Raw genomic sequence first — 24726 nt, forward strand, 5'->3', positions numbered from 1 at the left:
AAAAAGAAATAAGTTCCCATCCAGAAGTCTTTGTTCTTCCTATCTAATTCCTTGTCCCAGCAGAAATAATGACAAATAGCTAATATTTGCAGTACTTTTGAAGCCCTCGCTGTTAGCCTCCCTGTTACAGAAATCGTTCATGTTAACTTCCCACCAATAGGGATGGTCTTAATTTCTTATGGGCTACACAATGCTCGTGGTCATCTCTGTATAAGCACGGCACTGAGAGGTGGTCTTCTGCAGTAGAATGCTGGAAGTAAACTCCAAATCAGCATCCCATCAGATCTGGAATACTTTCCTTGTAGCTCATCTGATGAGCAGAGCATTATCCCCATGCTGTATCATTTCCATCCAGCATATCCCTTTTTATTTTTGACATTTTTCTGGATGGTGTCTCTGCTGGTTATTGATCGCACTGGGAGAAGCCTGTGGTGTGGGCAGGCTGCTGCTTGCTCTCTTTCCTGATTCACTTCATGATGTGGCTGCAGTCCCCTCTGAGCATTTTTCTTTTCATAATGGCAAGCTGAAAGGCCCTCAGTTCTTATGGAAAGGGAAAAGCTGTAATAGAGATTAAATAAAGCTGTTCTGAAGAATACTACATTTTCCCTGCCCCGGTCTTCCCCCTCACAAGATAAAGGTGAATAATTTTTTTAAAAAATTTTCATCATTTTCTGTAAAAAAAAAAAAAAAAAAAAAAAAAAAAAAAAGTAAAGCATGATCAGTTAAAAAGATGGGCAAAATCACCACATGCCCAGTTGTTCTAAGATTTGCATTAATAGACGTAAGCAAAACAAATGCTGATTGTCAAAGGCTGGAGGAAGATCACCTCATTAATATCTCCCCACACACACAAATGTCAGATAATCATTCCCCATTTCCTTCACAAATCTCATTATGGTGAAACAGCGGTTTGTCACCATTTCCAGGCGCGTTTTGTGGTGTTGTGCCTTGGTGCTGAAGCTCCCTGGAAGGCAAAGTGTTCCTCCCATCCGGACGCTTTCAGGAGTGTGTAGCTCCAAGGCGGTGTGTTAGCACGGTCTGCAAAGGTTTCCTGTGAAAAGAAAATGCTGAGGTACGTGGGAGCAGCAGGAGCGAGTCGCATGATAGGATCACATCCTATTCCTGAGGTTCTACCCTTTGTATGGAAAATCCAGGAGTCTCTTTCTGTGGCAGATAATGCTGTCCCTTGTTTCTCTTGCGTTCTCTCAAGAATTTAGAAACCTGTGTTCTTGTCTATAGGTTCACTGGATGCTCCAGAATTGGAGATGTAGATTTTTAAATTTCAGCAGTACTCACATTTGTGCTGCTCTCCCTACCATACACAAGGATTCTCTGCACTCCTTTCCCCATGAGGGCTGTTGCAGACCAACCATCACGTTGAGCACTAATTATTTCGCAGGAGCTGGAGGTAAACTGTTCTGGTGTGCCACTGCAGGAGAAGCTAACACAAACCAGGAATGCTTCGGTGCTACTCTTGTCCCTCTGGAAAAAATAACTGCCTTTTCTTTTGTGGAGCAAGTTGGAGACGAGTGATTCAAATCACTCTGTTGATCTGTAGACATTAGAACTGCTTCTGCCAACTGCAGCCCAGTTCTGTGAGCATGTCCCTGCTGTCTTCCCATGGATGACCACAGATCCTGCTCTGCAAGGCAGGCTGGCCTCCCTGCAGCACACACTGCAGCATGAGAAGCATGCAAAGCTATCAGCTCATCCTGGTGTCGTGCCAGTGCCATGGTTCTGTATGGGCAATCTGACAATGCCAGGCAAAGCCTTCTGGATTGGATCCAGCCATTGCTTTATCACTGTATACCAGATATATCTGATAGTCTGATACCTTACATTTGCTTTGTGAGCAACAACTTCTTGCCTGCCCACTTAGATATCAGGAACATGCAAGGAAAAGCAGCCTGCTGTGTGCTTCTGCTGCTTGATCTGGGCTGTTCTCCCCTCTGGGCTCTTCTCACGTGGCAGAGAACAGAACGTGGGCTGAATGAATGCTCCCACCTGCACACACACACACACACACCTGGATGTGTAGATGTTAAACACCTATAAACAGAAAAATTCTGTCTGTGCCACATAGCTCATAGAGTTTGTTGTTTCGGTTGAAAGAAGTGTATGTTCAACATTACAAGCATGAGTGATTACTCGAGACGCCAGCTCCAAGGCAGCACTTTCCTGCTGTAATACAGGCGCGTACTTCTAATCAGAGTGTTGTCTGATCTTTGGTCAGATCTCTACAGCCACTTAAGCGATAAATACTCTTTTAAATGCCACGCTGACATCAGTATGCAGTAAAAAACAAGATCTCATTTTCTTCTGTTATCTGTGTGCCTCCTGCCTCAACTATCTTATCCATGAGAGAGGATCTCTGCCTTGATAAATCCTCCGTCATTGTGAAGTTTCCTGCCTAAAAATAAGCTGCTGCAATTAGTATCTTTTTATATTGCATCAACATGTATGGAAGCACAGAGTTGGTATTGTTAACCAGGATCAAATCAGTATTTAAAAAGGAAGCAATTTTACATATACGTATATATAATATAAAAAAACAAACAAACTATGTAACAAATCTAGAAATAAAGCTAAGAAAGCAGTGCTGCTTGAGGCGTCAGCTTTCACATAACCTGATTAGCAGAAACCAGGCAGCAATTAAACAGTGATCAAATTCATCTTTATTGAGTCATTATATGTAACATCTGTAAGGAAAATGCCTGGAGATATGAGGGCAGAGTATTTTATCCCACAGTATCATGAAACAAAACTAACTGCAAGAAGTGACAAGCATTTACCACAGGAGCATTGATGTACACAGCAGAGGGAGATATTTCTAACACGAGCCCTTAAAAAAGGGTACTGTCATTTTGTTTAACCAAAATTCGTATTTAACAACAAACGATATGGTTTTCTGCAAAACAAATCTCATGCTGCCACATGCAACTCCCTGCTACTTCAGTACATCCTGTTTGGGCACCTTCAAGTTTTTCCAACGTCTTAAAATTACTCTGTATTTTTCACTCTCAGTCTTATTAGATACTTTTTTTAAGACTACCCGCATCACTACAGCAGTTCCTGTTTCTTTATCTTCACCTACTAAGAGATCCAGCGTGTCACCAATTTTCACCTGGAAATAGAAAGAGAAGATGAGCAATCGTAAGCATTCTCTGGAGAAAACAAATTCCCGCAGTCAGGGCCACATTAATGTTGCTCCTTTCGTGCCACTTGTTCTCCTGAATCCCTGGGGGGAGGAAGGAGGGAGGCTACACCAGACCCACTGCAGATCCGTCCTCCCACTGTGAGCTTTTAGGAAAGCTCTGGCAATAAGCAACTAAATGTCTCCTCATGACCTTCTCTGCAAGGAGTTTTGCCCTTACTGAATTACAGCCAACACCTCACTCTGGAAAAGGTATCGTTCAGGTTTATTACCAAATAGGGTTTCCTGCCAATCTTCTTCTATCAATACAGACACAAAGCAGCCAAATGCAAAATTCTCCCTCCTTCCTTTAGAACACCTTAAACTGTTGTAAAGAACAATGTGGATCAACAGTTTGTGCCCCCTCACAAAATCCACAACAGCAGTATGCCTTTAAAAACAAGCCCTATCTTGAGGAGAATGGGAACTAAAACTTTTCTCCTTACTGCCTTTTCACCACAGTAATGCCACCTGGATTCCCCTCACCTGAAGGGAATGTAGAGGTATGCTGGTCACCATTTGGGTGAGTTCTGTTGTGAAATAACATGGCCAGCTGGGCCTGCAATCCTTTGGCTGTGTGTGTTGTGTGCCCTCTTACAGACAAAATAACCCTTACTGGGCTACCTCAGTTTCATTCCCTTTTCTATCATCATACTTTAACCATGTGCCTTCTCCACTAATACCTCAGATTCAATCACTCCTAATTCATCAACCTCATGTCTATCATCGCTTCCTTCAGCAACACATAAAGCTCTGTCCTTGCTGCCACCTGCCTTCTCCTTGCTTTCAGCCCATTTCAATACCACAGTTCTCCCATCTGCCTTAAGGAGCAGCACCGTACCCCAGGAATAACAGCCACACATACAGAAAGCTGGAAGTGGTGTTAGCAGTGCCCTTCACCTCTGCAGAGCCATTTAGCGGCTGCTTCTTCTAACCCAAGTAAAAGGAAGGAGAAGAGGTCACAGTTTAGTTATTTTCTTGTACTGTATTAAAATATTTAAATGTTAAAGAGTCTTACAGTTCTGCTTTTCTTCCATAGTTTTTCTCCATTCAGCCTGAGTTCATTATTGTAGAATGCATCTTCTACTTTACTGAAGAAAAACAAGGTTTTATTGCATTGACAGTATGCAGCAGAACAAATGCAACTGTTTATTTGCAAACACACAAGAAAACCATTCACATGCAAGGCGTATTTCCACAACTCTAATTTGCACAAAAAGGATTACTTATTTTAGGACAGGACACTCTTGAACTGGAAGAAATCTTTCAGAGCTGGTAAATGAAATAGTAGACTGTGGGTGCTCTGTAATACAGGGCCAAGAAATAAAAAGCTGTTTCTGAAGAGTTGTTTCCTGAATACCCAACAAATAAAGTCCTGTGTCCTGCACAGCCAGTTCAATTGTTTTTAAGTGACCAGGTTATACTAGCAACACTGCAACATAAGGCTTCTATAGGTTCAAGATCAGACTTATCGATGTAGAGTGTACATACATCTGGCTGACCCGGTGTATTAGATTTACACTTACCCTCATCTATTTCTACAGCCATTAAATAGCATGTTATTTATTCCCTCTGTCTCAAATTAGATCTTTTTGCATTACTTTGTACGTTTTCTTCATTTTAAATACACGATAATTGATAGAAAGTGCTCCAAACAAACAACAACACCCCAGACATGCCAACTCAAAACAGCTACATAAAAAAGTAGGTATTCTAACAATAAAGGGTATTAGACCTCAGCTGTTATCTACATGCCATGTCTCTCACCAGCAGGTTCTTTTTCATACTTACTTTCTTGCAATGTCTAAGCCAGCTTTCATGACCACATCGTATCGCAGAGACTGCACCACTTTTTCAAGATCTTTGTAATCTTTTACTACGTTGGGGTCATTTTCCAATTCATCTTCCAAATCACTGTCTTGTTCATCTGCCTCCTCCTCTTCCTCCTCCTCTTCCTGTACAGTTTGTCTGTTTCTCTTAGAGCTTTTGCTACTTTTGTTCCGCAGAGAGAGTACTGAGAAATACTCTGGAGAAAGTCTTAGTGCACAGAGTTTTACTGGGGAAAAGCTAAACCATCTTCGGTCATTTATTGTGCTTGCTTGACAGCTACAGAAAATGCTTCTTCTCCAAGAGGGAAAGAGTTTATTAGAGGGGAATTTCTCCCACAGTCCAACCCAAACATTCAGTTTTCTAAACACAGTGATGGGGAGCCTGAAGCCAGTCATAGTACACCCTAAAATGAAATAAGCATTCATAGTTAAAAACAAGCAAGTGCTTTGACTACTGGGAAGGATTTCTCCAGGGACAGCACAACAGTTACAACAAACAGACAGATGGTTATCAAGTTCCCTTGCACAGTGCACCATCTAAACGCAGTGGGCATCCTGCTGTGTTTTCTCACACACTGCCCATCACTACTGAGAGATAAAGTATCAGAGAGCAGCCAGCACTGAAACCCCCAATGGAATACTCTGTTCCTCTTCTGCAGTTTAACATTAACTAAATGGAGGCATTTTGCTCCCTCCATCTAACACACCATTCGTAAAAGAAGCAGACAGGTAGCTATTTCATATATTACATGAGGGAAGATTTAAGTTGGATGTCAGGGGGAAGTTCTTTACTCTTTATGAGAGTGGTGAGGTGCTGGAACAGGCTGCCCAGAGAGGTTGTGGATGCCCCGTTCCTGGAGGTGGTCAAGGCCAGATTGGATGGGACCCTGGGCAGCCTGGTTTAGTATTAAATGGGGAGATTGGTGGCCCTGCATGTGGCAGGGGGGTTGGAGATTCATGATCCTTGAGGTCCCTTCCAATCTGGGCCATTCTGTGTGGTATTTCATAAAAAGCAAAGGGAGAGTTATGCTTGTTATGACTCCTTGATGAAAGCAACCTGCTGGATACCATAGGTAAAACCCCAAGAGTTGAAGGTTTCTAAGTTCCAGGCCCTGCTCAGACCACGCTGCTCCTGGCTGAGGGAAGGCTGCAAAGTGCTCCAAGTGGGAACGAGCACCACTGCAGCACTCCAGCAGAAGCAGCTCAGCTCTGCACACCGCAACAGGACTGGGGCCAGCAGCCCCGGTGCGGCTCCTTTTGAGGCCCACCCCTCAGCTGGGGGCACCTCTCGAGCCAGATGCGAGCTGGTTTTTGTATGGCTGTGTGTGTACTGCACGTTTTCTTGATACCAGAGTGAACTCTGCTGAAACCAGAATGCGATTCTTGTGCAGTCAGCTGCAGTAGTGAAAGGTCTGTGACTACCGGTGGCAGAAAAATAACCACAACCCCCACGGCTCTGCTCTCACCACAGCAATTTCAACTACTAGGCATACAGTTAAAAATTTTAGGACGATGCGACCTCCCCTAAAGACTTAACGCCTTTTCTCAGGCCGGGGTCAAATTCCTAAAAGCTCCATGAAGCCGCCAGCGATCGCTGTTATTTTACACCGCTGACCCCAACCCGCCCCGGGGGCACAGCGGCTGCCGAAGCCCCGAGCCACGGGCGGCTCCCCGGCCGCCGGCCGCCACCCGCCCCGGGCACGGCGCTGAGCTCGGAGCAGCGCAGGGCCGCAGGCACCGCTCCAAGCGGGCGGCCGCCGCAGCTCAGGGCCGGCCCGGCGCGGCCCTCACCTCGGCCCAGGCCCCGTCGCTGACGGCCGCCGTCCCGGCGGAGGCCGCGCAGCCCGGGCCCGACCGCAGCCCGTCCCGCCGCTGGGGGTCACGGCGGCCCCGCGCTTCCCTCGGCGCCGCGCCTCGCAGCAGGGCAGGCCGCCGCGGTTACCTGAGTACCCCGGAGCCCCAGGCCCGGGCCCGCCGCCGCCGTCCCTGCGCCGCTGCTGGCAGGCCGGAGGCGGGGCCGCCTCAGCCCGCGCTAGGCGCCCTCTGCCGGGGCCCGGCCGGCCGCCGCGGAAGTCGGGGAGCGGGACGCTGCGCCTCTGCGTGCCCGCTCACACCGGGCGCCGGGCGTCAGGGACTCGGAGGATCCCCCGGCTCCGCCGGCTGCTCAGCCGGCTGGAAACGGAGCTGCGCTCGCCGGAGTGCGGCCCGGCCTCGGCCATCGGCCGCCGCACCCAGGCTGGCACGGACCGTTTGGTGTCACGGAATCACAGAATATCCCAAGTTGGATGAGACCCAAGCGGCTCCGCACCGTATCGCCCAAAAGCAAACCCTGTGTCGAGGGTGCTGTCGCAGCGCTCTTTGAACTCTGGCACTCGGGGCCGTGCCCGCTCCATGCCCACCGCCCTCTGGTGAAGAGCCTTCCCGGAATGATATATTTTTCCCGTGTGTGTGTATGCATATACATGTATTTGTTTTTTATTATATTTACACACATGCCTATAATTTTCCCTTTACAATAACTGCTGAAAGTGCAGAAATAAATTACTAATTTAGGTCCAAGTACTCATCCTGCCCTGAAACCTCTCCATGTAAAACCAAAGATGCTGGATTCTCTCATCTGTCATTTCCAGAGCTGCTTTCTGCCACCACACAACCAAGCCACAGGGACCTCAGTGGAAAGGGCCAGAGTGTGTGCTTTCTGCTCCTCTGCCCACATTCCCAACCCAGGAAATGGACAATGGAAACCTTTCCCTGGAGAAATGCCTCCAGCAGATGTCCAAGTCTCTCACCCACTGATTCATTTGCACAATGACAATCTAATCCCAGTCACACCATATCCTGCGATTCTCGTGGCTTTAGCTTCGTTACTTTCCTTTACTCTGCATTTCCCTTTTCACACCTCCACTACCAATGGCTATCCATAATCCCTTCTCTTTGCAGGTCAGCCACTAGGCCAGGTCCATCCCTCTGCCACACCCCACTTGCACCTCTCTTGGTGACCCCTTTTGAGCTGCTCAGCCTTTGGGAGATTTTCCCTATCCACACCAGATGGGTACAGAGTGCAGTCACATCCAACCAGCAGCATCTTGCCCTGATGCAAAGAGCTGTGCAAAGTTCGGGGTAATTTTGGCAGATGGAAGAGCACCTCGGCTTTGAATTTCTACTTTATAATGCCCTTCACCTCACCTGGCAGAGCAGTTCTCTCTTGGAAAGTTATCAGCAGGTATAGGAAGTGCTGTGGGGGTACTGTTGCATGGCAGCTGTACAATTAGCATGGGCATTAAAGTTGACTGCTTAGCTTTACACCTGCGTAAGTTTTACCATTAAATTTTTGAAGGAGAGGCATTTATGTCAGGGATATTTTGTAGCGAAGCAGTTCCTTTGGAAAGTTATTTCCCTCCTTGAAAGCCTCACTGGAAAGGAAGCTGCAAATATCTTTATATCTTTATGTTTTGAATGTTCCATTGCCCAGGTCAGAGAGATTCTGACCGGTCTCAGTAGGGAATACAGCTGTTAGGTTTTTTTTGTTTTTCATCCACATATCTTAAAATATACATACATCATTATCAAGGAAAAAAATCAAGTACAAGCCACTTTCTTGCACTCATAGTGACATATGAGTCAGAGCAGAAAATGTATCTCTAAACGGCAGATTCCCTGAGCAGAGTTACTAGCTCCCCAATGGAAAAACAGAACAAAACTAAACCAAAAAGCCAACAACTAATTTTCCATTCACTCTGTTCTTTTCAGAGCCTTAGAATGTGATTTGACTCATGTAGGATTAAAGAACTTGTCTGAAGTGCTTCTGTCTTCTATATCTTTCAAATATGATGATATAGCGGTCCATTTCAAATCCAGAATACAATTAAGTCACTGCTCAACACCCTTTCCTGTAAGACTTACAGTCTTCAGAATGTGAATTTTATTGCTCTCAGGTCCTTCTTCACTCACAGAGAAAATGTAACTTGGCAGCCAAGAGCAGGCATCATGCACCTGGTTTATCTTCCTATTGCACAGCTCCAAACTGAACATCACCTCTGTCACACTTGTCCATTTCCCAGTCTAGATACACAAACAACTGTTCCACTGTTCTACTGAGGAGACACTTCATGTTATTACTTTGTCTCTGCCATGATGCCAGACCTTACCAAGGTTATCATCAGGATCCATTCTGCCCCGGACTGCAAAGGAACGTCAGTGTCATACGATCTCCTTGTCACCAGGTTCCTCTGTGCTGCAGTGTTAGAAGGACCGCGAAAGCCCTCATCCTTAAGATTTATGCTCCAGCTGTGTGGGGTCTTGGCAACTCCCAACCTGGGTTATTAAGTGCATATTTTGATGACCAAAAAGAAAAAGATAAAGGCAATGTTAATTACTTCTACTTTAATTACATCAAACCATCTTTGTAAACAAAATACTCGGACTGGGTAAAGACTGCAGTGCAATTTATCTCTTTCTCCAGTTTACCGTTAGATGGCAGTGACTGGCTCTCTGACAAAGCTCGGCGAGCTCAGGCTGCACCCACAGAAGCTTTTCTCAAAAGCATTTCCATTTTGCGCACTTCCGTATATCTTCTACAGCATTCAGCCATAAAAAGATTAGTCTTTTTATTCTGATATCTCAGAGAGAAAATTCTTGCTAGCATTTAAGTTGTATGTTGAAGTCTATAATCAAGAAATCCTTCCACCGCTGCTCAGGATTTTTTGTTTCCTTTCTTTTCCTGTGAGGTCAGTCAAGTGACAGCAGTACCAGATCTGCTGGTACTCATTGCATCTGAAAATGAAGTCGAGACCACCATACATCTTTCCTAGCCCTGTTAGTAGCTGTAGCTGTACCATTATACTATAATGCTATAACTCTGCTGTTACAAAATGCTCACCTCACTAGACTGCTTGTCACTGCAGAATTATCTTCAGAGTTACCTTGCTGTAACTACACACCCTGTAAAATACACTGCTTATTTCAAGGTGCACTGAAGGTACACCAGCCGGTGTTCTATGCATATTTATATGGCCTGGGAAAACAGAGTGTCCCCGTGTGAGCACCACCCTTAACTTTGTCCATATTCATTTGAATAATGAGTTAAATCTCCCTGACCGCTAATTCACCCCTTCCAGTATTACATACTGACTGCAACTGATAGATGCTCTCTTTTCTTAGTCCACAGTCTGGAGACAATTCTTCTAACTTGTTGTTTACATCCAGTTCGTGTCCAAATAATCCTACCACTTCTTTCTCTAAAGCACATCTCTGAAAGTTGATCCTTCTTGCAGCAGAAACTCTTTTTCTGGTCCTTCCACTGCCGCCTTTCCAGTTGGCACACTGTTCTACACAGTTACCCATAGCATCTACTGTGCCATTTTTACCATAAAATATTGTGGGATTTTTTTTCTCTATAGGATTCCTTTAATGTCTGTAGCTCTTGAATATGCTGAATCTTGTCTCCTTTACTGACTCTTTGAGTTGCCATTTCATCCCCTCCAATAGCAATGGTGTTACAAATTTCTGTCACTTTTCATTATAGCCACTGTGTCACCCTGCACACAGAATCCATTTCTCTTTTACACTAGAATGCCCCACTGAGCCATAATCAGAAAGAAAGAGGATAGGCAGTGCTGACTACTTTAATCACTACTAAAGAAGCTGATAGAAGCCATCCTAATAATTCATAGCACGGTGAGCCACCAAGACTAGAAATTAATTGACTGCTGGACAGTGAAAATCAATTTTACAACAGTAGCTAAGTATCAGGGAGGAAAAATAGCAGCTTCCTTTAGTTAGCCTGGCATTCAGTCCAGCTACCCACAGGTTAAGGCTCCATAGTTCCATTGCTAATTTTTCAACTCCTCAGTTTGGTGAGAGGTTTGCAATGAGAAATGTTTTTCCTCCTTTCCTTGTTTGGTAATAAGATACAATGTCTTTTTTTTTGTAGAAAAAGTTAATGTACTGGTTTTAATACAGGCTTGTGGAAATGCATTCATTCTGCAGTGACCACGATTGTGCTAGCTTTGATTGCAGCTCTAGGATTTATCTAGCTCCTGCTAACAGCAGGTGGCAAATGTAACAAGAAGGAAAAATAATCAGCTAAGCATTTGTTATTTGAAACTTACTTATTAGTCAAAACAACTACATATTCCATGAACAAATGTTAATTAGTTTGAATTACTTATTTACTTCTGTTTTCTCCGTATTCTTCTCAGATTAATGGCTTTACTACTTAGAATGTAGCATTCTCTTCTCCAATTGATAGCACCTAATTCAAGATATACACACAAATAACTTTAATATAATTAATTACTACAGAGAGATTTTAGATTGTTCCCTCACCTGTGTACAGTTTAAAAAGCATTTATTTGTTTGTTTGTTTATAATGTTTTATGTTGGGTTTGCTTGTAAAAGCAGAAAAAAAGGCTGTTCAAAGTACTTCACATTTTGTTGTGACTCAGAGACGTTACCTTCAGTAGCATGTACAAGCAGTACTGCATCAGGAAAGAGAAACGTATCTGTAGACTTCAATACGCCTTTGATATATATAAAAAATAAAGGAAATAATATAAATAAAGGTGCACTGGGGATGGATGAAATGTCAGAACTATCATATTGTTTGGAGTCAAGGATATCTTGCCCAGCATTCAGGTCCAGAAGTATGAAGAGAATGTGTGAATTACCAGAAGGAAAATCTATCTTCCATGAAAGTGTGTCCTTGCAATATTTTCCATTTAAGCTCTGGATGTTCTCACTGATAAGTGTCATATCCCTCCCTGTACCTTGTCTAATATCTTGCAGTAAAGAATTTCCTATCTAAAAAGATACCTGAAGTCTTAACGTGATCCATGATGCAGCTGTCCATCTTTTCAATTCAAACTTGTTCCTTTTTCTAAGACAAAATGGGAAGAACAGCTGATCTATCCTCTATATCTTGTTCATTGTTGCATCTTTTAATCATATTCATTCTTGTTTTGTCTTCTATAACAAACAGCTCCAGCCTGTTCATCAGAATTTTCCCTGCTTCCTTTAAATTTACCTCAAAGCAGAAAATGGAGCAAATGACTTTTGCTCTACTGTGTGAACTGACCAGGAAATCATAAGATCCATTGATATTAGGGCAGCTATTCTTAAACATTTATTGTTGACATTATTTTAGACTTAGGATTCCAGGGCTGAAAATTGTAGATTAGTTTACCTCCATAACTGTACACCTCTAATTAAGCAGCCTGACTCTGTTTGGTTTTTTGTTTGTTTTTGTCTCAGTTTGGCATAGAAGAGAAACCTGTTACAGTGATGGTTTGGATCATGCCAGTAAAGGCCTGTTTATGAACACATGTATAACTTAGTCCAATGATAAGTTAATACCAAGTGGATATTTACAGTCCCACCAAACCTGTCTTCCATTAAAATCTCTACTAACAATGCCAAAAAACAGACTGTAAACCCTCAAATGGAAGAAGTAATCCTCAGAATATATTCCAAGTAATCAAGATGCACACCTAACAGCATGGACCAGATACATAAAATCAGTTTCAACCAGTCACAATTTCAGACTTGTTCTGCAATGCTAGTGAAGATGCATTTGTAAAGAAGGGTGCTTCAAAAGAGCTGGGAAGATTTGGTTATGTGGCTGGAGCTCTGATGCTCTGGCAAGATAAATCCTTTCCACTAAACCAGCAGCAAGAGAGCCAGCCTAGATAAGGAAAAGATACTGTTCTTATATGTTAGTAAATACTGACCTGTGAGTTTCTCAAGGCAAAATTCAGGATAAATGGACAACAAAGAAGCCTACCACCAGAGGATGTCAGCATAGATCAGCATATGCAGGCTAGACAGTGCACACTGGGAAGCTGCATTTCTCTCTTCCAAGTTCTCCTTTGTAAAACGATCAGGATCTAAAGTATCAACACATGCTCGCAGTTGGGGATTAAGTAAAATAATGCAGTTATGACCCAGGTGACTACTGAGAGCTGCAGTGCACTCTGGCATGAGCTTAAAATGGATGAAGAGCCTGGGATGTGCCATAGTGTGAAGACAGTTTCGATCTATACACAGCCAAAGAGTGAAGAGCTGGTTGGGAGCACAGGATCCAGTGATTCTCCTTGGCAACTGATGCTCCTGAAATATTTAAGCTTAAATGGGTCAAGACTGGCAGATAAAGGCAAGAGAAAATTAATGGCTATGTCAAAATTCGTTCTCATGAATTCTATTCAGTGCTCTGACTACACTTACTTTGCTAAAGCTTGTCCAGATTCAAATGCATTACTTTTAAGTTTCAGAGACTACTTCTCCATTTCCTTTTATAGATGACTCCTGTTTATTGCCACCCATTTCAGCGGATCCTGTTTGCTAATATCTTATGCAAAGTAACGCATGTTTTGCTTCTGATCACTATTGAAAATGATGTCTAATGCAAAGTTGAATCAACTTAAAAGTCACCAGCAGAATATGCAAATTGACTTCTATTTAACCCAAAAGATTGAAGTAGTTTTAGCCCTTCTCTTTGTTATGCATTCTCATCAAATATGACATATTTGACTAGGAGAAATGCTGAGTGCTCTTCTGACCTTAAAACATAAAGGAAGCAGAAAAGTGAGCATTTAAAAATGATACCTAAAAACACATTTCAGCACCGTGGAACCTCTTAAAATACACAGTAGAGGATGTTTTGAGAGAATACATCACCTCTTATGAGAGAAAAAAAAAGATCAGAAGTGCCTATTGGCCACCAGATAGCAGTACTTCACTCTGTACAGTTCTAAACTCAGTATTTCTCATCTCTGTACAAATATCCATACATCGTGTCCTGGTGTCTTGATCAGATAAATCTTTAAGAGAATCCACTGGAGAGTTCCTCTTCATTGCTGCCAGTATACCTCCTTATTTGCCATACTTGCCTGAGTATTACAGGAATATTTCAGAAAGGCATGATTTTTGACCTCAGAACATAACCTTTACACAATTCCATTACTTTAGTATTTTATCTCTTCTGACATATATTTTAAAATCTCTGCATTTTCTTTCTTTAAAAGACCATTAAGCAAATAGCTTGTCCAACATTTTAGCAAGAAGAAATATCCTCTTTTCCAATGTAACTTGATAAAATACCAGAAGTGCAGTATACTATATAATGATAATTAGCAGTAATACAGTGCTCTGTATGTTCAAGTCACCTTACATGACCTTTGCACCAGCCTTGCTAAGACAGAGTTCCAGACCTCAGATAAATGCATTGGGTAGAGAGAATGGGAAAGGCTGTCTGATTGCTATTCCATCATTCCCACCTGTCTTAGCTTTGACTTTAAGTGTCTCAGCTGCTGCTGTAACCCCAGGGGATCATGCAACAGCTGTACCACTGCCTTTTCTCCCGTAAAAGGTGGGAGAGATTGTAAAGGAAATTGTCTGCTTTATGCTAGAATCATCTTTGTTGTGGCTGTTGGAAAGCCCTAGCAAGGTTACATTCCTTTGGCATCTCCTGCAGTAGCACAATGGGGATCTGGTGTCAGAATAGTCTAAGGCCTCACTTCATTGCTGTGATTCACGTGACTGCTCCCATAGGGGATTCAGATATCTGGAATCATGAAAATCCAACTTCTCGTCACCAGCTTTAAGCAGACAACCAGGAAACACTCAGAAATATAAGATCCTCAGTTTCAAAGATCAGTACAGACTATGCTTCTAATAGTAAGGAACAGGAGCCTCAATACATTCAGAGATTTTAAAAACAAACACACACCAAAATCCAGGGAAACATTACCCCAGGAGTGCTTCAGGAGTGCTTTGTGTAACTCTCTGAAGATCTTTCATCTTGCTATAGAGTAAGGATTGCATCAACTCAGTGAGGCAGAACCTACCTGGGAGGATTCACAATACAGCCACAGTGTGCCAGAAGCTAGAATCTTATGTGCAGGTTACAACTGGAAGAACCTCCTGTTCCACTTCTTACACAGGTTTCCTGCTTTTTAAGGAATAATGATAACAATAAAATATTCAGGTCCAAAGAAACTGCAAGCTGTGTCCTGAAGCCTGAGCACTGGTGGGAAGGCACTCACCTAACAGCCAGGGGGAAGGTGGGGCCTCAGCTCCTCAACCCTTCATCCCTCATTTCTATCATCTGGAAATACAGCTTTCTCTACCTGATCTTCCTGCAGCTCAGTTTAATTTTTCATTTAAATGAAAAGCCTGATGTTCGGAGGGAACTGGGATTGCCCAGTCTGGAGAAGAGCAGACTTTATAGCTCTCTACAACTCTCTGGAAGGGGGTTGTGGTGAGGTGGGAGTCGGCTCCTTCTCCTGTGTAGTGATAGGACCGGGGGAGGTTCAGGTTGGAGATATGAACCATTTCTTCTCAGGAGCGGTGAGGCAGTGGCACAGGCTGCGCAGGGAGGTGGTGTTCAAGTACCGTGTGGGTGTGGCACTGAGGGACGCGGTTAATGGGCATGGTGGGGATGGGCTGGTGGTTGGACTAGGTGATCGTAGAGGACTTTTCCAACCTTAGTGATTCTATGATTCCGTGATCTTTATAAGCAGAATTTATCTCGAGTAACTGCAACTCAACCCCTACCACGCCGTGCTGAGCCCCCTCAAGTACCAGGGCACGAGGCGGGCACAAGACAAAGGCACAGACGTTCTGCCCACAGTACCACAGCCGGGGAAACACAGCTCTGCCCAGAGGCCGGACCCCATCCGGGGCGGCCCCACAGCCGGCGCTTCGCGGGCAGCGCAGGGCCGGGCCCGGGGGCGGGGGCAAAGGTGCGGGGAGGAGGCGGGGAAGGCGGTGGCGGCGGGGCATCACGGCAGCCCGCGCTGCTATAAAAAGCCCGGGCGCGGCTCAGCCGTCTCGTTCGCTGTCGCAGCGGTTGGGTCGGCAGTAGTATCGGTGTGGCACGCAGCGGAGCAGCAGCAGCAGAAGGGTATGGGGACGGCCGTAGGGACAGCGCTTGCGGCGCGGCTCGGCCTGGGGCTCTTGCTCCTGGCGCTCCTCTTACCTACGCAGGTGAGCCTCGCCGCGAGAGAGCGCGGCCCCGCGGGGACCCTCGCGGAGCGGGAGAGGGGCGGGGAGCTCCTTCGGGGAAGCCTGCGGGGCGGGGGCCGCCATCTCACCGTCCGGAGCCCCTGCCTCTGCACCGGGGCGAGCTCGGGCGGGTGGGCTCGGTGCCGTGAGGCGGGGCTGGCTCTTGCCCCTTTGTCTGCGGGATCCTCGAGGGAGCCGTGCGGGTGCTTCGCCTGTGCAGTGCCGCGTGGCGAAGGAGCATTGATTTCCCGCTGGGAAGAAGAGGGATAAACGCCTCGAGTAAAGCCGAGCGGCCCCTGCGAATAAATCAGACTTAGAGCCTGAGGGCGGTCGGTCCCGCTGGTGCGAGCCCCCAAGGCGCGGGTGGGGCACGGCTGCAGCCCGGGGCTGGCTGCGGGCATCGCCGTGCCGCCGAGCTCCGCCGGCTGCTGGGTGGGGCGGCGGCGCGGTGCTCGTCCACGTTGCGTGGACGGGTGCCTCAGAACTCCTCGTGAAAAGGGCCGGTATCGCCGCACGGTGCGAGTAAGCGGCGAGGAGCTTTCTAGAGGCTGTTTAAAATACGCTTGCGGTTTTGTTTGGGAATAAAAGCTTCGTCCCTTTTTCGCTGGCCTCAGTAGAGCAGGATCAGATCGTGTGGGTGCCGATGTCTGGAAAGGGAAGGTAGGAAGCTTTGTCTGGGGTCTCTGAGCCCTCCCTTTGTGCACCCACCCAAAATCCGGGCTTTATGCTCGCACCCAAGGTAACTTAAAAAAATATATATCCCAGTGGGGAACAGGGAAGGAGGAGTGTGTGTGAACACTGAGAAAACTCTGGGGCAGGTTGGGTCTTATCTCCTAACCACTTTATAGGGTATTAACTCTGCAGTTCTGTATTGATCACTTTCTGACTGGTTTCAACAGAAACTTCACTGTTTGTTTTTTTTTACCCAAAGTTCTGCAGTCTTGAATTGTTTCCAGTATGTTTCTGCTTGCCAAAAATCTTAATCAGAGGCTTCGTACTAACCTGGTATCTTTCTGTGATGTGCTTTTACTCGGAATGCTGGAGGGGTACGGTCATGCAAGTTCCAAATGTATTTAACATTGATTTAATAGCTCCAGTGTTGAGGTACAACATATATCACTTCTGCTGAAGGCAGTAATGTTCTCAGCAGCCCTGGAAATACAAGACAATAAAGACTTCTTTTATGGAGAGTATTTACTAAAGTAGTTGCTCATTAAAAACATTTTTTTCTTTACTTCAGCAAGCCCTACTCTGGTGTACCAGAAGGCTCTGATTTAACACAGGTTTGCTGGTGCAGAACTACAGCCAAGCTTGCTGAACTGTGCATTTTTTCCCCTCTCCCCCTCATGAGTCTTACCTTTGTTTTCCACCCTTATATATTGCACATCTTCCATTGGGAGGGAAGAACCAGCTTCAAAGCTTAGCTTTGAAAGTTTTCCTGTGTGTGCAGGGTATAGCTTGATGCTGAAGTTACATAAGATGCAAAATTCTACTGTTCTGTCACTATTAATGTTGTATGGGGATTTTATTTCTATTGTTCTTTGTCAGCATCTTTTCTATTTGGTATTGTATGGACTTTCCACTGCACTTCTTATTGTCTGTGCTAGCATGCCAATAGGTTTTGATTTAATCAGTATAATTCCATTAAGTTCTGCAGTTTGGTACTACTGCCACAGCTTTTTAGCCTCCCCTTTATTGTCTTGCAAAGGCCACTTAAATAGGCCCATCATTCCTTGAAAAGAATCCAAAAGACTGCCTGGCTCCTGATTTTATTTTTAAAGAGGAAAAAAAAAATCACTTTTCATTAACTTTTTCTACCCATATTCTAGATCTACTGTGATCCCAATGGAACAAGTCCAACACCTTCAAACAATTCTTCAGCAAGTTCCACTTTGCCAGCTGCCGTAAATTCACTGAACAGTACCACCGTTCAGGGACATGGAAATGCCCTTCACTCCGCCACAAGCCTCCTTTTCATTCTCTCAGTTTCTCTTCTGTATTTTTGCTGTTAAGAGAAGGGCAGGAAAATGGCTACCACTCCCCCACCCAGTTTCCTGAACCATCTGAGATGGCTAGATCTTCGACCTAGCATGAAAATGAATCAGTCCAAACTCTGCATCAAACCAGCTTGGTTCCACTCCATACTGTAACTAGTACCAGTCTGACCTAGAGAAGCACCCCCACTGTTTCTGACTTTCCAAAGCTGACCAATATGAAAAGGATGTGATCATCTTCAGCATGGAGGTGAAATAATGTGCTCTTTCACCAAACAAGTTTGAAATTGGCATAATGATGGAAGCAAAAAGACAGTATTGACACCCTCTGATTTAAAGTTCAGAAGAAATACAGCGTTCACAATAAGGATGGATGATAATGCACCACCAAGACAGAAGGCTAGAGACTTTATCTACAGCTTAGAATGATACCTTGAAGAGGCTTTTACCCTCCATTTAAGTTCAGTAAAGTCAGAGCTCCTAGAACCACTAGAAAACAAAAGTTTGGTTCTGTTTCTCACGCAGCCCATACAGTCAGTTATAGTCTATGGCTGGTAGGAATATATGCAAAAGATGCAAAGTAAAAGCGAGAGAGGTTTCTTTCACACTTAATTTGTATGAAACTGCTGCAAGTCTAAACACAGAATACCACATCTTGTAAGAATCCTCCTGTTTTAATTTCAGAGTTCTAACCAAATGGCTAGTCAGGCAGGGCTAGTTTTGAAACTATTAAAAATTACCAGTTTTCCTAAGGGTTGAATTACTGACCGTGGGGATTTGGTTTTGATATTTTATTTAAATTGTTTGCATATTGAACCTTATGTGCCAGAGCAAGGAGGTGTGGAAGCATTGGGAAATGTACCAGGAGCTTTTTGTTAATGAAGTTCAGAGAGAAAAAAGTGAAGGGTTTGATAAGCATCTCCTCTTTCCCCTGTTTCTCCTCCCAAGTTCTACAGGTTGTACAAGGTGGTTTTTTTTTTTTGCTCCTAGAACTTTTCTTAATTATGAAGGATTTATAGAATCTCTTGAGTAATGTTTTAGTGCTGCTTTTTTTTTTGGCACAAGATAAATAACTATTTGTTTTGAAGAGTTGTAATTGTGATGGTTTACCTTAAACGTGGGCTGATTATTTGTGGTGGGGAGAAGGAATGGGGAGGAGGGGGGGAAAAGCCAAAAAGTGAGACATTAAATATCAGATGTTTGGAATATGAAGATTGGAGTCTTAACTTAATCAGTCAATTTAAAAATGACCTTTGTAAATATTTTTTTAAAACCTTTCTGAATCAAAATTGCTATGCTTGCACAGATTGTTTCTGTGTCAGTCAGCACTTCATATCTGATAGTTGGTCAAAGCAAGCTTTGAGGAAGTTCAATTACCTTAATAATACCTTCTAAGGAGGGGGTGGGGGGAAAGGATGATGAACATGAGTATTATATGATCCTATTACTCTGTATGGATACATATATCAGTGTAAGACCGTGTCATACAGAAGTGGCTCTCTAAATATTTTTTTAAATCAATGTGTTCCAGTTATATTACCACCAATCCATAATATCATACATTAATAACAAACTAACACAGATTTATGTGAGTTATACATGGACATTTCCTTATGCTTATCATTTGTATCTAGTAAAATGTTGATTGTATTTTTTGTTTGTGTAATTATGCTTTGACTTACTAGCTACTGATTTTCATTGGAGGGGAGAACCTGTAAATAAAATGGTGGAAAAGCAATGCATTCTATATGCACTTCCAGACACCACAGAAACTTGTAACTGCATAAAATGAATGAGCTGTTAAGTGAGACAGTGTATGTGATTAAAAACCTCAAGGTCTAGAAATGCTGAAGTGTGATTAGTTTTATTCCTCTCCGCAAGGTTTAGTGATACTGCAAGCCTGGATTCTGCCCTGAAAGCAGTGAGTGAGATTCTATTAACATTTCTAGTAATGGGTAAGTTTTCCATGTTTATTATGGCCTCCCTTTTGTAGTAGTATGCATTCATTTTAGGCAAATGGCGCTTGAACAGAGTTTTCCTTTGTTTCTTGTGGCAGTGAGTTGTTTCCCTTATACCAGGTAAGGTTGTTTTTTCAGCTTGTGGTAATAGAGCATATGAATTAAGTGCTTCAGGTTTCTGCTTCCCACACACTACATTAATATAAGAATATCCTAATATCGCAAGTTTCACCATGCTTATGAAGGTAGAGGCTAAAAGTAGGAATGTATGCAATGTTTTCCTGAGGAGCAAAAACAACTAAATTGGAATTCAAAACTAAGCGTTTACAGTTCATGACATTCTGGAGTTGTCTGTTTTTTTTCTTTTTCTTTTCAGGTATGCTCCTTCCTAATAGCTCTCTATTCATGCTGATTGTCTCTACTCCCTAGACATGCAGCAATGCATTTAAGAGTACCCAGCTACTTGGAGAATCTGCTCAACAATCTGCATTTTTTTCAGTGGAAAAGAGGCCCCAAAGAGGCCTCCTGAGTTCCAGAGGGAGCGCAGAGCTCAGTCCTTTGTGTTTCCTTTACTTTTCCAGTAGGCTGAACAAACCCAAGAAGCAGAATGGGTTTATCAGAGCTCACTGTTTGAGCGTATCTTGGGGTCTGCAGGGACTATCGGAGCACATTGTTCCCTTACTTAGCTTTTCTCTGCACGCTCAGAAGATAAAACATTACATTGGCTGTTATCTGCTTATCTTTCTTGGTAAAACAACAAAGTGAAAATACAAATATTCCAGAAACTGAGAACCAAAAAAAAAGCCTTTGTTCTATGATGTATTAGTAAAATGGATGAAATGGAGGAATATGCTTGGAGAAAAATGTTTGCCAAATTCCTAAATGAACTGGAATGGTTGGATCAGTTTGTGGCATGCTTTATGGAAAAAAAGACAGATTGCTTTTTAATAGTATTTATGCATATTTAGGCTCTCTTGAGTTTTCAGCAGACCAGATGAGTGAGTTAGAAAAATGAGCGGGTAACCTTTGTTCTGTTCCATTCCGTCACAGAACAATGGAATCACTGATGAAGCAATCCCATCAGTGAAAGAGAACATGATGGATTTATTTAATGAAATGGGAGGGACAGGAGGAAAATAGAGCCCATGTACTTCATGACTCTCCCATTTTTTTTTTTTGTAATGATACCTAGGTAAGAGCTGGTCCCACTTACTATATGCTTTTCTTTCACAAATTTGTCCAGCTGGAGCGTGTCTGGATAATGTACATTGCAATGACTGAAACAATTCTGCTTCTGTTTGTTGCATGGCACTGCTTTTGTTGTAAGCATATGCTAGCCACATAAGTCATGAATAAAGTATAGTGTTATTATTCAAACAAAATAACCTAAAATGAGCAATTAAACTTGTGTGCAGCCTACTGTTTCTTCCTTCTGAATGTTGGACAGCCCTTTTTTTCAGCTTGTCTGGAAATCTGCAGGGACTTCAAATGAGTGTTCAGAGGTGATCTCTCCAAGGTGAAATATTCTGGGCCACGTCCCACACTGTTACACCCATAAGCTTCTTCAATTGGCTTCCTTGTTTTCAGCAAGATTAAATAGTTTGGCTTGAGCCTTTCTCCACGTGTGATAAGGCAGTGTGCAAGGGGTGTTTATGCTGCTAATGACTTCTAAAACGAACATGGTATTTGTCAAGATATTCCCAGCTTTTAGCGTAATCCCCCAAACGTTTAGGATTTGTCCTAGGATGGAAATGTTCCCAAGCTAGCTTACCACAGGCATACACTCTAATTTCATTAGCACAGCATTTCATGTGGAGTCATTTCTCCCCAGAGCAGCAATTAGGTGGCTTGGTGAGCTGTAGAAGGACTCCTGGGAGCAAACACTTGCAGGCCTGGCTCCTTGTCATGCATCTGCACAAGTCAGCATTTCCCCGCGCTCAGGTTTCAGTGGACTCTGCAGGTTTCAGTGGACTCTGCAGTAATGCTCACAGTGACACCTATCTGAATATGAGGATGTATATAAACATGCATGCATCAAAGGCAGTTCAGAGTGATTTGTGTGCCTTCAGGCTTTGTAGGGAAGTGATTTCCTATATATGACTGAAATGACTTGGGTAGCAGATATTATCATCCAGCAGCTGTATTGTAATAGATACAATTGGAAATGTTTCTTGTTTTTGCATTAAAGATAACTGAAATTGGATCTGCTGGCTCTGCTTAGTAGCACACAAAGCCCTTCATTATATAGCACACACTACATTTATGCACTGTACAGGTCTACTAGGCCCCCACGGATGAAGAAGCTGGTTGTTGTAAATCCATCATTTTATCTGCAGCAGCTTTAAGCAGCGGGCTTTCTGCAGTTTGTGCTCTAAGATGTCTTGTTTTTACCATTATGCAGTAGCCTTGGGAAAGATACTTGATCCTTGCTTTGGTTATCAGACTTCAGTTTTCCAAGCGAAGCCCTCAGCTTCCTTCTCATGAATGCATAATTTCTCTGTTTTAGTCTTCAGTAAAATGTCCATAATGAATGACCCAGAGCTGAAGAAAAACAGTTTGTTTTATCCAGTGCAACCAAAACCCTGATCTAACAAAATCTCGTATAGGAAGGGCTATTCAAATCTCTCTTGAATCCAGTGATACTCCCTCCAATGTATGTGCTATAAATACATGAATAAAACATTTTCCAGCTTTTCAGAAGCGATCTGAAACTCTTTCTTCTATGCTTTCAGCTTAGCAGGAGCCATGCTTTAACAACTGATGGGGATACAATATAAAAATGGAACACACAGCAGAATTAAATCGTGGCAGCTTGGTTTTGCTGCATAAACTGAATGATCGCATTCCACCAAAATCTCTCTTGAATGACCTAGTGTGAAAAGTATTCTTTATGTGGCACAAATTATTAAAGGAAGCAACGCCTCTGTAAAGCAATTGTTCTGTTTCCCTCGTTTCAACAACTGCTGCTGAAAACACAGCCTGAACATTGCTTACTGTGCACTATTGGACTTAAAGGCTGTGATCGCTATACTGAAATGTGTAAACTTTACATAACAAAACCTGTATATTTTTTCAGCTGAGTTTTGTAAAACATGTGTTTTGTTTTGTTTTACAAGTAAGAGACCAGAGAAGTACAACTACCAGACTACGGTGGCAAATGCAAATTATCTGGTTCATCTGACCAGTAGGATTCAAAAACAAACAAGTACGTGCAAATAATTGTAGTGTTCAGAGCTATAATAGCTAGGACGAAAACCCTGTTTTAAATTGGATGGAAACTCTCCTGTACTGAGGACCCTCATTGGCACAGGAGTCAGCAAGCAGATGGCCTTGTGGGTGCATGGTGCATTCTCCCTCAAGAAGCCAGTCTGGGAGCATGGTAGTAGCATGGAAATGGGCTCAGTGGGGCCTTTGCTCTAACATGGCAGTTCCAGTGTTTTAATGTACAAAAAGTTGTTAAATAACAAGAGGCTCTAGCCTTCGTTAGGGCTGTGAAAATAATGCAAAAACACGACAGGCATTAATAACCTGAGACATGATTCTAAAATTTGCTGTCATGTATCTTCTGTACTTACTATCTACAAAACTTACTGAGGTTTTCAAAAATGTGCTGACAGTATCTTTTTGTAAGTTTATAAATTATCTTCAGATTCCTTTTATAGGCTTATCTCACTACTCTCTTCTCTTTCAGGAAACTAATAGAAAACTTCCGACACTTCCAGACTCTTTTCAGCAGTGTGCAGAGACAGGACAAGGGGAAATGGCCAGAAGCTGGAGCATAGGAAGTTCCGCACCAATGTGCGCAAGAACTTCTTTACGGTGAGGGTGACGGAGCACTGGAACAGGCTGCCCAGGGAGGTTGTGGAGTCTCCTTCTCTGGAGATATTCAAGACCCGCCTGGACGCCTACCTGTGCGACCTGGTGTAGGGATCCTGCTTTGGCAGGGGGGTTGGACTCGATGATCTCTGGAGGTCCCTTCCAACCCCTACGATTCTGTGATTCTGTGATTCTGTGATTCTGTGACATCACAGCAGATTTTTTCAGCTTGAAGTTACTCTTTGCCTCCATTCCAAAATTCTCAGTCTCCATAAGGTGTGCACTGTTGTAAAGTACTGACTGTAAACGAACCTGTGAAGTATTGTTTGGTTTTCCTGCCACTCTGTTTTTACTGAAATTAAAATCTTAGAACAACACTCAGTCATTTCCAGGGCACAATGCAATTCCCACATTAATTTGGCCCTGGTAATGTGGCATTGATCTAAACCCTCTGTCACAGTTCCACAGTAAGCAAAAGAACACTGCTAACATGGTGGAGAAACTGAATGATAGGGAAAACGTCTACATAAGTATCTGTGACCTGTGCAGGATGTCAGGCTTGATCCCAAAATGTATGATCTCATACACTAGGGTTCTGTGAATATCACTATCTACCTGATATGGGTCTGGGACTTTAATGAATGTTTTAGTGTGTTTACATTTAGCACGTCTGTTCTTATTCAGCAGTGCAGGTTGATACTGTTCAACTAATGCTTTGCTGGTGCTTTTCCTCCAGTCTTACATCATGTGTTCCTCAAAGCTAGGGTAGTCATTGATTACTGGGTGTCTCGACATCTGTATCCTTGTGAGTTTTAATCTGAATGCTTTCCATGCCAATTAGTAACAATACTGCTGTGAGGAGAGCAGCTGGGCTCTTTTGGTCGTTCAGATCAGGGATATTTGATGCCTTGGTCAAGCATAACATCTGGGCTTGG

At 43.5% G+C, this 24726-nt stretch overlaps 2 protein-coding genes and 1 long non-coding RNA gene across 4 annotated transcripts; 1 reads left to right on the plus strand and 2 right to left on the minus strand.

Annotated features, from left to right (window-relative positions):
• Window positions 1-2652: 2652 nt before the first annotated feature.
• MTRES1 (mitochondrial transcription rescue factor 1) lies at window positions 2653-7080 on the minus strand. 2 transcript variants are annotated; one of them, XM_031611014.2, is made up of 4 exons: window positions 6965-7080; window positions 4985-5426; window positions 4212-4284; window positions 2653-3124 (listed from the first exon to the last, which is right to left on the minus strand). In XM_031611014.2, the coding sequence occupies exons 2-4, from the start codon at window positions 5416-5418 to the stop codon at window positions 2948-2950; spliced, it is 684 nt and encodes a 227-aa protein (XP_031466874.2). In that variant the 5' UTR covers window positions 5419-5426; window positions 6965-7080; the 3' UTR covers window positions 2653-2947. The 2 variants fall into 2 exon arrangements, with proteins under 2 accessions (XP_031466874.2, XP_089992049.1); XM_090135923.1 differs by lacking the exon at window positions 6965-7080 and adding an exon at window positions 6814-6929.
• An 8713-nt stretch (window positions 7081-15793) lies between these two features.
• CD24 (CD24 molecule) lies at window positions 15794-19862 on the plus strand. The gene is made up of 2 exons (XM_031611012.2): window positions 15794-16005; window positions 17853-19862. Exons 1-2 carry the CDS (start codon window positions 15925-15927, stop codon window positions 18033-18035), a joined length of 264 nt encoding a protein of 87 aa, XP_031466872.1. The 5' UTR covers window positions 15794-15924; the 3' UTR covers window positions 18036-19862.
• Window positions 16585-23994, minus strand: LOC149919089 (uncharacterized). The gene is made up of 3 exons (XR_016464425.1): window positions 23885-23994; window positions 17026-17175; window positions 16585-16670 (listed from the first exon to the last, which is right to left on the minus strand). It is a non-coding gene; the product is annotated as an uncharacterized LOC149919089 (long non-coding RNA).
• Window positions 23995-24726: the final 732 nt, after the last annotated feature.

Source organism: Phasianus colchicus, chromosome 2, assembly GCF_987193195.1.
Source record: "Phasianus colchicus chromosome 2, bPhaCol1.hap1.1, whole genome shotgun sequence".
NCBI lineage: Eukaryota > Metazoa > Chordata > Aves > Galliformes > Phasianidae > Phasianus > Phasianus colchicus.